This window comes from Limulus polyphemus, unplaced genomic scaffold (assembly GCF_000517525.1).
Source record: "Limulus polyphemus unplaced genomic scaffold, Limulus_polyphemus-2.1.2 Scaffold243, whole genome shotgun sequence".
NCBI classification, from domain to species: domain Eukaryota; kingdom Metazoa; phylum Arthropoda; class Merostomata; order Xiphosura; family Limulidae; genus Limulus; species Limulus polyphemus.
Window position 1 is genome coordinate 686715 of NW_013665853.1, and position 16782 is coordinate 703496.

The 16782-nt window shown below is 29.8% G+C and overlaps 2 protein-coding genes across 2 annotated transcripts in view; one reads left to right on the forward strand and one right to left on the reverse strand.

The window, feature by feature from the left end:
- Window positions 1-5326, forward strand: part of LOC106478711 (CAAX prenyl protease 1 homolog) — a 19331-nt gene extending 14005 nt beyond the window's left edge. The window contains exons 6-11 of the mRNA XM_013939273.2: window positions 8-40; window positions 627-768; window positions 1505-1662; window positions 3590-3712; window positions 4058-4201; window positions 4933-5326. Of these exons, the coding sequence (XP_013794727.1) occupies window positions 8-40; window positions 627-768; window positions 1505-1662; window positions 3590-3712; window positions 4058-4201; window positions 4933-5151 (819 nt within the window). The 3' untranslated portion in view covers window positions 5152-5326. The remainder of the gene's footprint in view (window positions 1-7; window positions 41-626; window positions 769-1504; window positions 1663-3589; window positions 3713-4057; window positions 4202-4932) is intronic.
- A 6238-nt stretch (window positions 5327-11564) lies between these two features.
- LOC106478713 (mannosyl-oligosaccharide 1,2-alpha-mannosidase IA-like) overlaps window positions 11565-16782 on the reverse strand; it is a 35090-nt gene continuing 29872 nt past the window's right edge. Inside the window, exons 8-11 of the mRNA XM_013939274.2 lie at window positions 14595-14705; window positions 13960-14020; window positions 13748-13758; window positions 11565-13236 (exon numbers count right to left, since the gene is read on the reverse strand). Of these exons, the coding sequence (XP_013794728.2) occupies window positions 12992-13236; window positions 13748-13758; window positions 13960-14020; window positions 14595-14705 (428 nt within the window). The 3' untranslated portion in view covers window positions 11565-12991. The remainder of the gene's footprint in view (window positions 13237-13747; window positions 13759-13959; window positions 14021-14594; window positions 14706-16782) is intronic.

Below are 16782 nucleotides of genomic sequence, written 5' to 3' on the forward strand. Positions count from 1 at the left end.
CTTCATCTATCTGTGGCTTTTTTGTTTTGTGGTCTCTCTAGTAAGTACAACTGTAAAATCTTTCATCATTTGTTAGAAAACTTTTTTGTTTTGTGGTCTCTCTAGTAAGTACAACTGTAAAATCTTTCATCATTTGTTAGAAAACTTTTTTGTTTTGTGGTCTCTCTAGTAAGTACAACTGTAAAATCTTTCATCAAGAAATTTGTTAGAAAACTTTTCTTACTAGAAGAATATTTAGAATAATATGTATTTTACTTGCTATACATGATGAATATATAACAGTAAATATTAGTTAGTGATTTAGTCAAGAACATAATACACCTTAACTTCAGAGTAGATTTAGCTTTCTTCATAAAACTATGTTTAAATAACAAAAAAAGATGATAACCGAGCTCTTTGTTATGTTAAAAGATACTTCGTTAAATTAATAATTATAGTTTTGTTATAATTGAAAAATATGAATTTTGATAAAAGAGTTAGCACAAAGGGTTTGTTCTCCTGAAGAAGAATAGTCAATTATTCGAAAGCGCTCGAGTTTTGGGTCTTATTTTAAGTCTATTGAAAAATAAGAGATTTTTGATGGGCTTTTGTTCTTTTATGTAAATAATTGTGTTATATTTTTATAGGTACTGATGACTATTTATCCAGATTTTATTGCTCCCCTTTTTGACAAGTTCACTCCTCTTCCCGAAGGAGAATTGAGGACACAGATTGAAGCATTGGCAGCTAGTATAGACTTTCCTCTGAAAAAACTCTTCATTGTTGAAGGTTCTGTTTATTAACTAACTATAATCTCTTTAATGCCTGCGCTTGTATATGAAGTAAAACTAATACTACCTCTACCTGGTGTTTAATGAAAAGCATTATTAAAAATGTGGAATCTTGACTGTTAGTACGTTTTGAAGCTATTAGTTCATGATAAACTATGTGAAAACAATTGAAATACATTTAGTGATTTAGTAAATTATAGTGTGTGATTATCTAGTTTGTTTAAACATTCACGAGACATACTGAATTAAATAATTACCCCATGAACTAAATAATCATAGGCTTACAATCTGAAACTCTACCTAGGTTTTCTGTAGATTCGTACATTACTTAGTAAAAAAGATGTCATGTTCAGTATTGCATGACTTTTGTAATTAAATAATGACTTCTAAATTTTTCTTCTTCAAATCAAAGTGTTTTTTTGTCTGAAATATTTACTCAATTTTTCTAGGAAAATGTGTCTAAACTACATTTTATTAGTTTTTGTAATGAGTTTCATATTATAATTATAAAGTATTTTTTTAATTTTTAAACAGTTATTAAAGTGTTTTCAAGTTGGTTATAATTCATAAAGGTTTATGTACAAAATTAGTTTTGAGCACTTAGTCTATAATGCTCCTTTAAATATTTGTGTTTTGAGCCATTTATAGAAATAAATAGTTATGATTTTTTATGTAATTTCTTATCGTTTTGATTTCGGGCAAATAAATGAATACGCATATATTAATATTTTTAGGATCTAAGAGGTCATCTCATAGTAACGCTTACTTCTATGGTTTCTACAAAAACAAAAGAATTGTTCTCTTTGATACGCTTGTTGAAGACTACAGTCCTTTAAATGAAGATAGCAACAAAAGTGAAACTAGTGAAGAGGAGAAAGACAAAGAGACAGTTGTGGGTTTACTTGTAATTTGTACAATAGCATTGTCAGTTAGACTTTTTATAATCATCAGAAATTTTAGGACAATTCTAAGCGTAAATATTTCCTAAAGCTTGCTATTTTATCCCCAAAAGTTAAATCCTAAAAAAAGAAACATTTTCATTAAATTATTAAAAACCATGTGATATATTTTAAAAAATTAGGAATTGTAGAATGTCATGTGGTTTTCTTGTGACATATTTCAAAAAATGACTTGTGGAGTGTTTACATATTTTTTTTACAGACTGGAGGATTATTACATCTTATTTCCTATTTTGTAATTATATATATAAAAAAATTTAAATTATTGGAATAGTTTTTCAGTAATATATTTGAAATCTTCATGTATAAAGTATTGAAAGCCGTTGTTACACGAGCGATTTTTCTTTTCGACGGGTATTACATTGAAATGCAGCAAAACAATTTATGTATAAATTTTGAAAATATTCTGTCGGCTATCCATATTCATATGTAGTATGAGTTGTTAGCTCTTGTCTACCATACTTTTCGGTAATATGCATGATGTATAACTTTAAAAAAAAAGCAAAATTCCTGAAAAACCATTAATATTCTTAATGGAATAACTTCAACAAAAAAAACTTTCATAATTTTTTTTAGCCTAAATAATTACGTGTTAAAAAACAAACTATAGAATGACTAAACCACTAACCTGAGGCTGTTTTTAAAAGCATGGGTTTTTGTTTCTTATTATTATCCTGTTTACTAATACCTTAACTTTCAAAAATATATATAAGTGCTCGATAAAATTGTGGATTTCTTTTACGAAGAGATGAAAGTAAATTGTATCAGTATAAGCAGTTGTTGTCTGGGTTTCTTTGTTAAAAGGTATACTGGTTCACAATATATTGGGGTAACATTTTATTAAGCTACATGAAAGTAAATTGTATCAGTATAAGCAGTTGTTGTTTGGGTTTCTTTGTTAAAAGGTATACTGGTTCACAATATATTGGGGTAACATTTTATTAAGCTACATGAAAGTAAATTGTATCAGTATAAGCAGTTGTTGTTTGGGTTTCTTTGTTAAAAGGTATACTGGTTCACAATATATTGGGGTAACATTTTATTAAGCTGTTTTGATGCTTCTATTAACTCTCCATGTATGGGCTCTGTCATGTTTACAGATCTTACAATCACTGGGTAACCATAAAAGCATACAAATTATAACTTTAAATATGTAATTAAGAACACAAAATAATAACATAAACACAAAGCATACAATATTGTATAACTATAATAACTTATCTTTCTAACTAAAGTATAAATGCCATAAAATAATTTACTTAACTAGTCGATGTGAACTCAGCAATAGTAACAATAAGTCTGTAGGCCATATAATTCATACACTATCTTCAGAATGAGTTAGTCCTATACAGAAAGTAGTAACTCAAAATCTCTTTTTATTGGTTATAAATAATCTAAGATCAAACATTAAAAGAATTATTGACATTTTGTAAAGGACGGGTTGCGATAAAAAAATACTTTGGGTGATTTACTTTATTTAATTGGAATGTTATATCAAAACATTAATGGATTAAAATATATTCATGTTTTTTTTGGATAGTAATATTCTGGTTTGTTGAAATGGATGATTTAAGAATTAAATAAAAAAATGTACACTGTTGGTTTTGTTTTTAAGTGGGTAAACATGGATATAACATTCAAGTGCAAATTTTTCTGTCAGCTGTTCGAACTTTGCGATAGATTTTTGGAGGTTTTAAAACTTACTGGAATGTAAATATATAAGTGCATTTCAAGAATGAATTACACCTTAGGTTACATAAATAAATATGCCATCCAGCATTACTACTTTTATAAGAAATATGTAGAGCAAAGTATTTTTTAAATGAGCTAGTATATGTTTATGGACATTAATTTTCATAGGAAGAAACCGAGAAGAAACCAAAGAAAACTGGTTGCAATAATCAAGAGGTTTTAGCTGTCTTAACTCATGAATTAGGTCATTGGCAGTTCAGCCATACCACTAAATATTTGGTAATATTTCAGGTAGGTGTTTATTTCAAATGCAAGTAAAATAATGTTTTTATGTTTTAATTTGCATTTATTTATTGACCTATAATGTAAGTGATAGTATTTGAAAAGTTTAATATGTTATTTAGATCTTATAAAATTAATATTTTTTAATTAGGTAGTAAGATTTAAGTGATATAGGAAAGAGTAAGTTGAACATGTAATGGATTTTTCTGGGAATCAATTAACAGATCTAACTCTTGAAGTTTTGTTAAAATTGTTTTAAGCCAATCATATACAAAAGAAATAGTAACAAGAGAAAATGTGTTAAAAGAATGCATGTATAAAAATAAATTTAATTGTGTTATTCTACATTTAAAGGTAAACCTTTTCCTAAATTTCCTGGTGTTTTCCATGCTGTACAAGAGCCAGATTTTGTATGCTGCTTTTGGCTTTAAGATGGAAAAACCTGTTTTTATTGGACTACTTATCATTTTCCAGTATATCTTCTCTCCATATAATGAGGTTGGTTTAACATTTATGGATTTAAATTTTTTTGTTTGTTTATTTTAGTTACATCTCTTAAAGTAATTTGGTTATATGCATTATCTACAGGTTCAAGCAACATTTGTTAGATTTTAAGAAGCTCAAAATATTTCTAGCATTGGCTCAGTTTCTTTTTCAAGTACAAACTTTTAGCTCATAGCTCCATCTCTTGACTGATTTAAAATCTAATTACATTTGTGGCTATTGAGAATTTATTCTCGTTTTCTTAAAAAACATCTTTTGAAGCAAAATATAATTAAGCAAGCAATTCACTTCAACAGCTTACCATCTTTCCTGGCTCTTCCTCTTCATTAAGATAAGGATTATTAATTGAACATGTGTTTAAAAATATGCTCTAATAACTTAGTTAATAGTTTGTGTAAAATCACTTATTTTTATCTTGATGGAGCAAGAAAATTTTTTGCTGTGGTTTATGATAATACATATTTATATGAATTTTAAAATGGTATATTGGTACGCCTCAGTTTTTTCAAGATCTGTTAGTGATAATTAGAAAATCCAACAGGATACAAAATGATTTTTATTGGGGGCAACTGAAAAGTAGTCTCTGCAATGTTTCATATAGTTTATCTTTCCTCAATAATTTCTGGCCAATATCCTAGTGAGACGTGTGAATTTATTTATGTTTAACATTGATATCTTTATTCCTTATTTTCACTTCCAAATGAAATTAATTTTTGTAATTGCAGCTTCTGTCCTTCCTCTTGAATGCCTTAAGTAGATATTACGAGTTCCAAGCAGACGCATTTGCAAAAGCAAAGAACAAAGCAGCAGATTTACGAAGTGCCCTCATCAAACTGAATAAAGACAACCTTGGTTTTCCTGTTGATGACTGGCTCTTCTCTGCTTGGCATCATTCCCATCCACCACTGCTTCAAAGAGTCAGAGCTCTAGGGAAAATCGACTGATTTTTGAACTTCAAAAACACGAACCAGTGTTTAAGATTAAAATCATCTTGCACAGTTTTGGATTACTTTAAGTTTAAATTATTATTTTAGGAGAAACAGAAGTTTTGCTGGTTTCAGTGTATACATAAAAATTGTGCTAAAGTCAATAAAGTTTTGGCTCATTACTTTATTATCAGTGAGTAAATAAAAAGAAATTGACTTTTTGTTTCAACCATATTCATTCTCATATACTGGATTTAAAAAAAAATGGTATTATACATACTCACTTAAAAGCATGTTCTGACAACACCAGTTTATACTTTTTTGAGTTTATTTCACAAATGGTTTGATTGTTATCTAGACTAAAACTTGGAGATGGAAGCTTCTCCAGTTCATTTTGATGTATTTACCTTTTCTGAAAGCTAGCTACTTCACATTTATTGACATGTAGTATTACCATTATGCTATGATACTTTCATAAATTTCAAAAATTATTTAATGGTTTTTCAGTGTAACATTGGCAAATAATAACTAATATTGTACTTAAAACTACAAACATCCACCTTCAGTAATATAAATGACCTATTTCAAAATATTTATTGCATAAATTTTAACCAATGATTTTCTAACCCCCTCCTTCTCCCATTTTGACATAGATTCTGGCAAATATGGTCAAGTGCCATTTTTGGTACATACTCATTGATGGACATTAATCCCAGGAAAAGTTATTTTCTGACTAAATGATTTATCTACAAAATTAATCATATTTTCTAGCTGTGTACTTCTTCCCAATTCAAGCACAACTTGTTTACTTTTGACACACTTATTCGGCAACCAAGAAAGCTATAAATGAAGTATAAGGCAAACTTGGAATAGCTTTCTTTTGGGGTATATTTATTATATTAATTTGTGACACTTCACTTTTAGATCATTCCTATATTATGCAATAAATTAAGTTGCTGAAGTCCTCTATAGACAGACTGACAGCAGAAGTGGTTTCAACCTGGATATAATAACATCAAGGTTAAGATATCAAAATAATGCTGATAAATACATTTGATACTACAACCATCGATGCCCTAACACTAACTTATATTATAACAGTAGTCCTGTTGTGTGCCACTTTTTGATTGAATCAAACAGTATATGGGTTGATGATATAGATTGTGCAATCCACCATTAGTACACATTGATGCAATCAACAAGCAGACAAAATGACTTCAATAAGCAACTTATCGCCATACACACCCTTATTAATGCAGTTAGCTTTTATAATCAGTTTATATTAAATTTGTAAATTTTACTTGTGCAAACATATATTAACTAGTAATGACATCTTTATCTAGAAACTATGTATTGTTTTTGAACTTCAGAACAGAATATCCTGCTATAAAAAGATACTCTTTTTAACTGGCTGTTTCATATTGTAGCCAGATAAGAGTCATATACAAATTTGAAGAATGCCAAGGACCAGGTACAACCACAGTTTCATGGAAGAAAGATGTGCTTAGTGTTGTGGTGGCATACTGATTTGGAAAGGGATCAGTATTTGTGGCCATATATTATGAATGCCACATGATGTAAGGATGCAAACTTACAATCATCAGTACTGCCACATGCAACTTTCTCCAGTGGATGTTAACATCCACCATGCTCAACTGCTTAGCAACTTCTAGAAGAGTAAATGGACTAAATAGCACATCCAACAGACTTGAATTTGATTAAATACATACAAGGTGCTTAATATAAGTGCTTTGGTAATATGTGATTCACCTCCAGACAGAGTTGCTAAACTGGAAATGGCTCATTAATTCACTTATTTTAAGTTTGCTACATTGATCATATGCATTATTAACAAACAATTTCTGATAATTCACTGGGTTCAAAGTCTTGCATCAAACAAACATTTGTGGATATGGAATTCAATAGTTTATATTTACCAAGTAAGTCGCACGAATGGTCACCTGCCACTTGTTTTGCATCAAAATAATCTTGAGGATTCCATTGACATTATTTTATAGCAGTAGTTGTGTCTTTTGATTATCCTTTAATTATTTTAAATAGTTTACCCGATTGCTATTCTAACTACTATTGAAATCTCGCATATTTTCCACAGCAGGGGATTTAAACATTGTTCTAGATTGTGATATGCTAGGCCTATGTATTTTTTTGTTTTTATTTTAAAAAACGCACTTGCAAATGGATAATATAACTGGTATACCAGTTTAAAATCAATACTCAGAAATGTATAAGGTTACTAGGTACAAATATATGTTTATATGCAACCAACAGCAATACTTACTACTATGAAATGAGACTGAAATAACAATTATGACAGTTAAATATGGTACATCAAACAAAAAAAATTACACATTTCTTCACACTAAAAAGGTAAGGTTGTTTGTAGTTCAATTCTAGCAAATTAGAACTTAAGTTATTCTCTGTATTCAGAATGCATTTTCAAAACAATGTAAAAAAAATATTCACCATATTATCATCATGTGCACATTTCTCAAAGCCAAAATCACTTTGAATATATGAATCATAAATGTTCATATCTCCGATGTATCAAAATCCACAGATGGATAAGTTTAATGGTCTTGTGGATGTTCTCTATATAGTGTAAAGTGCAAGTTTTAGTATTCTGAGTATTGCCACTAGAACACAAATTGAATACTGGCTATTTTCAGATATATAACAATAATACTAGATGGGAACAAAGATAAAATTTCAGAAATTAGCTACTTTAAAACTTGTACTTCTGCACCCTACCGTAATTATTTTGACGTATGTGTACACTTTGTTAGGTATTTGTTGTTGATGTGTATGTAGAAATTAATCTTGATTATTTATTATATTTAACCATAAATATCAACCATATCTCTATTGTTTTACTACAGTAAACTATAAACGTGGACTTTAACAGATAGAAATTATAAAATTAATATCACAATGGATTTGTAGTGGAAAGAACTTAAGTTTTTAACATTACCAAAACATGAAAGTGTATATATATATAATTTTTAACAATCATAAAAAAGGTTTCACTGTCAGAAAACATGCAATACATTTAACGTTATTGGTACAAGAATTTGAATTATTTCATGACATTGTACAATTATTTAAAATTAAAACTTTATATATATTTACCTACTGAAGAGTTTGGCCACAAAATCCAGTAATACAAGACCTAAAAAATATTACAAGTATTGGCAGTCTTCTAAAACTTATGCTGTATTTCTATTGCTTACTTATATTCATAACAAACAGCTACACAGATGTCTAAAAAACCTATGATGAAATTATTATACTGGAAGACAAAGTAAAATGTGTGCACTCTTCAAGACATATTAGTAAGCCTGAGTTTCACACATTATATCAAGTATATTACATATTAAGTTTTTGTATTGATTTTAAAATACTGCCCACAGACCTACTCAATTAACCTTGAAAGATACTTGCTCATACTAACTATACTTTGTTTACCTAAACTATCTTAATTTAACACAATGAGAATAACAGGTCTTTTCCAATATGGTAGGTGGACTAGGGGTACTGTATCTTATACTTTAAAAAATTTAACAATTGGCTACTACTACTACAACCTAGTAGATTTATTTAAACAACAGATAGCAGGGACAATAGATACAATAATGAATGATGGGTTAGTTGAAGCTTGACTCTTGTGGTAATTTATTAAAACAACAACAGTAGCAGGGATGATGACAGCAGTAGTGAATGGTAGAGTTGAAGCTTGAATCTAGTGATTTATTAAAACAACAGTAGCAGGGATGATGACAGCAGTAGTGAATGGTAGAGTTGAAGCTTGAATCTAGTGATTTATTAAAACAACAACAGTAGCAGGGATGATGACAGCAGTAGTGAATGGTAGAGTTGAAGCTTGACTCTTGTGGTAATTTATTAAAACAACAACAGTAGCAGGGATGATGACAGCAGTAGTGAATGGTAGAGTTGAAGCTTGACTCTTGTGGTAATTTATTAAAACAACAACAGTAGCAGGGATGATGACAGCAGTAGTGAATGGTAGAGTTGAAGCTTGAATCTAGTGATTTATTAAAACAACAACAACAGTAGCAGGGATGATGACAGCAGTAGTGAATGGTAGAGTTGAAGCTTGAATCTAGTGATTTATTCTGGCAACAACAGACATAAGAGTAATGAGTGGTATTGTTGCAGCTTCACCAATAGAAGGGGTGTAGCCTAACCCAGGAAGTGAAGCAATATAAGCCTGAGTATCAGAAGTGAAGGAATGCAAGTTACATACTAAAGGAGTTGTAGTATAATTATAGTTATTCATAGGAGAATAGTCAAATCTGATATCAACCAGTACTTGATATCAAGAAAAACGTTTTGGTGACTAGATAGTTCACCTTCATGGGGAAAAATGACACCACTTATCACAAGGAAGGTGAAAAATAGTCACCAAAAAGCAAAGATTTTCTTGTCATTTACGAACGACCTCAACTACTAACTTAACCTATTATGCAAAGTATCAGTCAATTGAGCATGCCACAGCATTTTAGTTACATTCAAAACTCAACTAAACAATTTATTATACATTTCAATAAACCCTAAATCAGAATGTAGTGTACAAGATTGAATTTCTTAGGTTCAAAAGGAAATACTTAAAAAATTCTTAATCTTTATTTGTGTTGTCATATGACAAATCCCCCCCCCCCCAATGTAAACATAAAACTTAAATAACGACAAGGTCAACTGTACATTTTTGATGTCCTAACTACTCCATTTGCAGAGATATCAATACATCTTTTTAACCCACAACAGAAGCCCTACCTATCTATCCTTAACTTTCATGGCGATTTTCAAAACCAATGTTATTTGATGGGCATCTTTATAACAAAATTGTTTGTTTTTTTTATTTCAAGCTTACAACCATCCTTTTGTATTTAGCAGCAATAGACATTAGTTGAGAGGATGTAATTGATGTGTGAATAAGCAAAGCTGTTGCTCACAGCAGTAATGAAATCTTTTACCCTATTTATTGCTTAGTTATGAAGCCAGTTATATGACAGTAGTTTTGAGATATTCTGTTCTACTAACTGAAATAATTTTTGTTAGGACAATGAACTTGAGAGAAGAAAGCTAGGTCTATTTATCTACGTGTTTGAGTGTTCAAATTTCATACCATGCAGTACATCAGAGTACAATGATGATTTAGCTACAGCTAGTCTTAGGGTAAAGAAAATAAAAGATAAAAAGTTATCAAAAAAAACTCTAAATAAACATTACAAGTCTGTTGTACACAAAACATTCAAATTTTCAATAAAGTATTTGTATTAAAGATTTGTCTGTGAATTTCCAAAGCCTTTACTGAGTAAATCTAAGTGAGGTGATTTTCATGCTAAGAATAAAAATACTTTTATCTTAAATTTTTCATATTTAATTGGTGTAACTTATAGGAACTCTTAAATGAATATCAAAAGTTTTGATTGCAAAATTTCATGAAGATACACTTAGTAAGTTCAGTTTTAGCACGTATAGCTTCAACATCCTGAGACTCGGACCAATGGATCAAGCCTCGTACATAGGTTTAACCCAAAGTGATACAATAGTAGTCTAATGTCACAAGGGAAAGATTGTAAAAGATGCAGTTATAGTCTGACCATATGAAAAAAGGTATTTTTTTTTATAATTGGACCAAAAGGAAGAATTATACATTATATCACTGTAGTAACACCAACAGAGAATGAATAATATAACTAAACTAAGCAAGAGAAGTGGTGAAATATAAGAGGTTCGGTTGTAGTTTAACCAACTACACAGAAGTGGTTTTGTATTGAAAATCTGTGGGCTTGTGTGATAAATATGTTATGTCTGAGCAATAGAAGGGAAAAGTGTAAATGGTATATAGCTGAAATCTCGTAAGACTTATACAGAACAAAAACCATGATGATGTCCTCCAATAAATAGTAAGCTTTTCTGCAAACAGGATATAAACCTGGTAACTGTATGCATAAATATCTATAAAAGAACACTAGAACAGTGTGTTTCCTTGACTAATGTTTCAAGACACAGCTCTTAAACTGTAAAATTAAATGTATGGTTATGTTAATATAGCTACTTAGAAGATTTATAGAAAACTACTTAATTTTTTAGGCTATAAAAATGAAGAATATTCTACCTTCAAATTTTTAAATGCTACAAATAATTGTTTTTTTGTTTGTTTAATAACAGGGAGTATCACATATAATGTCATATTATGCAATCAAAAGGAGGTGAATAGATCAAATATACTAAATTTAAGGAAAAAATAATTACAAATTTTCAATGTAAACTTTTAAACCTTGAACTCAATCTAATTTACACTTCTGAAAGTCAGTTCCTTTTAAAAGTAATATCTGAATTTGACTTTTCACGGACCAGTAAAAATACAGTAGTGCCTTACGGTTGGCCAGTAGTGTGAAAGACATTTTAATACATATAATCTTTGAAGCAAAAGTCAAAAGTTTGCACTCACAGGAAATATACATTCATATCCATCACAACAAAAGATCAAACTGATCACACCAAACATAATAACTATAAAGTAATTCAAAAGATCACATCAAGTAACATACATGAAAAGGTCCAGTTAGCTGCACCATTAGTGAACAGAATTAACCAAGTGTACATTTCTGAAAATCTCACTTCCTATTAAGTCAATATAAAATGTTTTATCACTGAGTTATAATTTTGTGAGTAAAACCTATATGAACATTGAAGGCATTTTTAAATGAAACAGGAATTTTTTTCATCTGTATTGTTTGAACACATCATGTTTTAAGTAAAAACCATGCACACAGGAAGAGGTCATAGTATCTGCAAAAACAAAGTCTGTATATTTGAAATACAAATTAATGTAGTTACTTTTAATCTTTGAAATGACATTTTGATAAATTTTTTCAAGCAACAATTTTCAATAATACATGTATTATCTATTATTTCTCAATTCATTTATCAGTAACACACTAATTTAAAACTGTAGTTTCTAAGATGCTTTATTCAACTATTGAACATTGAGCATTCTCTTTGATCAAAATATTAGTAACCATGCATTAAAACATTGGTAATTAGGTCATTTAAAACTATTACTCTAGTTTTATATCTACATCAACATGAAAAACACAGCTACTTATGTAATTATATATACAAATTTTATATATATATAAAATCTTAACTGTATGAAGTAGTGCTTTGGTAAGTCCCTTTTTTATCTGTATATTAAAGTTACTTTTAAAAACTGATACCTTAAAACCATATCCCTCGCTCTTAAGCATTTCTATGTAACTCAAATTAGATAGAATACCAACTCTCACACAAAACTTAAGAGCAGATAAAAATAGCATACAACTTAAAATGTAGTTTTGTTTCATATTTTTCTCTGTATCATAGGTATAGTAATTAGATTAAAAATTAACACTCATCTGGAAACCCAAGAACCTAAACTTGCTAGTAAATATGTACCATTATCCTTTAATAAGAAACACTTCCAAAAAATTTGAGAATGTACACCCTAGTACACAATAAAGATACAAATCAGATTATCTGACTGGCATTGTATTTAATGTGCCAGCATAAAACAAATTTGTGTTTTTCTGTATTTTAACAGTTTATCTGTACAATATACAGTTTAAAATACCACCAAAAGGTTCACACATATGTAAGATATTTGATGTATTTGGTTTAAAATGTAAATTGCAAATAATACTTCAATGGATAAAGGCATTGAAGATGTCCTTGTACACACAAAAGTCAGTACTACTGTGAGAATGTCATATATCTAAAAGCAATAGTTAAATGTCCTGTTTGACACTATTCTTTGTAATGAAAAACAGATTTTTCATGAGTTATGATTAACTGGAAAAGGGTGTGCCTCTGTGTTAAAGACCCAGTCTTCCAGTGGTAGGAGGCTGTCATCTGAGAACAGTAAATAAAGATATTTTAAGGTTTCAGCAAGGAAATAACTCTGCTGAACATCATCCTTTGGCCCATCCAGAAGATAAACATTTTTCAATCCGGTGTAGCCTCCTTCCACTCTACAGTGTTTTTCAATAGCCTGGATGAAAAAATTCAGAACACCATTTACTAAAACTTAATAATACTTCTAACACAGGGTCTACAAATAAGATTAATTTAAAAACAATTTTAAGCAATCAAATAAAGCCTCATAATGACATTATGAATACTCATAAGTCATGCTTGTTAGAACAATAAAACCCACTGAACACTATTAAAATAAATTCTCAAAATTACAAGTTTCAGTTTACTATTCAACCCAACAAAAGAAATTAGGATTCACTATATAGTAAATACCCTCAGATGCTACGTTAGGATTACTTGACAAACATTCTATTACAAACAAAAATAGTCTTTATTTACCAACAAAAGAAATTAGGATTCACTATATAGTAAATACCCTCAGATGGTATGATAGGATTACTTGACAAACATTCTACAACAAACAAAAATATTCTTTATTTACCAACAAAAGATTGAAGCTAAAGCCATAAAACAGAATGAGAAATATTATATTCAGCGACCTGAAACAATTGAAACTTACTTTTACCTTTGGAGATTTACTCATGATCCTAAGTACCGTGATTGGGGCTGGGAAGTTGTGCAGGTTAGAAATTAAATAAAGAATATTTTTGTTTGTAGAAGTATGTTTGTCAAGTAATCCTATCATAGCATCTGAGGGTATTTACTATATAGTGAATCCTAATTTCTTTTGTTGATAAATAAAGAATATTTTTGTTTGTTGTAGAATGTTTGTCAAGTAATCCTATCATACCATCTGAGGGTATTTACTATATAGTGAATCCTAATTTATCATCTGTAAATCGGAATGTCTCTGGGCCCAGTTTGGTTGCTAAGGGAAATGTTAACGTACACAAATTAGAATGAGCCTTTATATATATACTTAAAATAAAAACAGATAAGATTAAAAATAAACAGCTATCATGGTAACAAAGAATTTCACAGTCAAATACAAATTAAATTGGACTCAACTTTCTTTCTGGTAAATCAACATAAGACATGTTTTGTTAAAAAACTGAACAAATTGTGAAATAAATATAAGATACACTTTTTCTCGCATGATAGTGACAGACCACATAACCAGTGTGGCAACATGCACAACATCTTAAAAGCCATGGGAGCAAAGTTGAGAAAAGTGTTATTCATTTAAAGCATTGTGGGATATGTTTTGAAATGATCCCTTGTAGCTTTATTCATTTTGGAGGGTTAGTGTCCATTACATAAATAAGTGTCAAGTACTGGAGAATGGGGGTCATTGAATAGACTTGCACCATAGTTTTGATATATGTGAACATGTACAAATTACTGCTATCTTGAATATCAAAATGACACTATAAACAAGTTACAAGAAAAAAAATTATTTGAATATTCTGATAAAATATTAGCCACTAGTGAATTTAACTTACCTGATCTCTGATAAGACTCATGACATGTGTTACCAATATCTTTAGCCAATGTCATGTAATGCTCCTTACGGTCATCTGGAAGAGACCGGGACCCTAAGGCTAACATTCCACCTGAAAAATAAAATAGGGCAACTTTTTGTGAAAGAAAATAACTTAAAGAATTATACATAAAATCACATCATATGCCCAGAGACTTATTCATACGACTGTGTTAGGTCTACCTCATCTTCTACAAAACTATAAATTATTAATTAACAAGCACAGAGCTAATACAACAGCTGGTTCAATTACAAAAATATTTGAAGAGTAAAATGTACTCATACATGCTCTTAAAAAGCACAATTAGAAAATGTGGTCTGATAGCACATGCCTGTGGATTTAAACTTCATAAAAGTTGTTTTGGTTTTAATAACAGATTTTTCAAGTAAAGATATTTTACAAATCAGGAAGAATAAAAAACTCTTACTAAGATCAAATTATTATTTCGTTTACCACAATGAACATTTTTCTATTATTATGTTTGTTAACAAAAATACAAACAAACTGAAGGGAAGAACATTGATACTGAACGAATATGCATCCTCATTCATCCTGATTTTTTGTGAAATCTACATCTTTTAGTCTCAAAACTACATGTTGTGATCTTTCTTTTATATACTGCATTATGACATTTTGTGAAAAATCTGTACATGATGGAGACAAATGGATATCATTTTTGGATTCAGCATACAGGAATTACTGTAGAACAATAAGACCATTGCAGGCCTGTGTAATTGTTTGCTATACAGCTTATTATCCTGTTAATACAAAGAGTTAACTGCACTTTATTTGAATGATGCAGGTCATGTCACCACAAGTAATATGTTTAGCTTCTGTAAATTTAGTTTGTGGAGAATTCTGATCATTTGGCTGCTACGAATAGTTAATGACAAGAAAGTTATAGAAGACAAATATTTATTCAGTAAGATTGTTAAATAATGTAGAATCAAAGAGGTCACAACAGTTTGAAGAAAGCAGCCATTAATTTTGTCAATGGCAGCAGAAATATCACAAAATGAGAATTTAGGAGAATAACAGACTCTGAAACCACATGTAAGCCCAAAACAAAGAAATGTTATCACACCCAACAAGTCCTCCACTGTAAGCTCAAACAGACTTTTGTATTTAGTGTTAATTATTTATTCACAGTTTGTAAGATGCAATAGGTGCAAGGAGCAAGTTCTATCTGAGAACTAGAGACTGCCAGGCACTTTTAACGTAATTGGTGGTGAAAATGTGCAAGTGTTTGCTGAGTTTGTAGGCTAGAGAAAAAATTGGAAGAAACAACTGATAAAAAAAAAGTGTAAGCTGTTGGAAATGGCAGAAAGAGTTCAAGAGAAAGTTATGCTTATACATGCAAAGGGATAAAATAGCTATTTGCAAGAGTTATTAACTCAACTGTAAGGGCAACTTTAAACTAGGACTAGACAATGAAGAGGACCAGAATAATGAAGAAAAAAAAAAAGATGTAGAGAAAAGTATAGTGTACAAGCAAAGTATGAGTCATTTTAATGGAAGGCTAAATTGATATTAACATAATGCCAAAAGTATAAGAAATAAGAGGGATGACTTCAGAATACTGGTTAAAACAGAGGATTTTGATGTCATGGAAATAACTTAAATTTAGTTTAAAGGTTATTTTAATAAAAAACAAGGAGAGGTAGAAGTGGCATCAAATGTAAAATGAGAGTTACATCCTACTCAAATTGAGGACATCAAGCTTATAGCAGTAAGGTTAATTCTGGGTTTCTTTTAGTGTTTGTAAGAAAAGAAATGTTTTTAGTTGAATTTTGTTACATCTCACCAGATGAAATTAATGGTAAACTCTATACAGTCAAGTCACGAGGGAGGCATGATTTTAGAAACTGTTCAGGATGGTTTTCTTCACCAAATGATTAGGGAACATACTAGAACAATAGTATTTTAAATTTATTGTTACCTTCTTATACAGAAATATTTAATAGGGTGAAGACTGGAGAACATCTGTGCAAATAATCATTGCTCAATTAAGTTTGATGTCTTGCTGCATATGGAGATAAGGAATAATGAGATTTTGGTTCCAAATTTCAAAAACTCAAATCTTGAAGAGATGAGACAAGAATTATCCGCTGTGAATTGGGCAACTGAATTAAAAAAAAAGTGTGGTTGC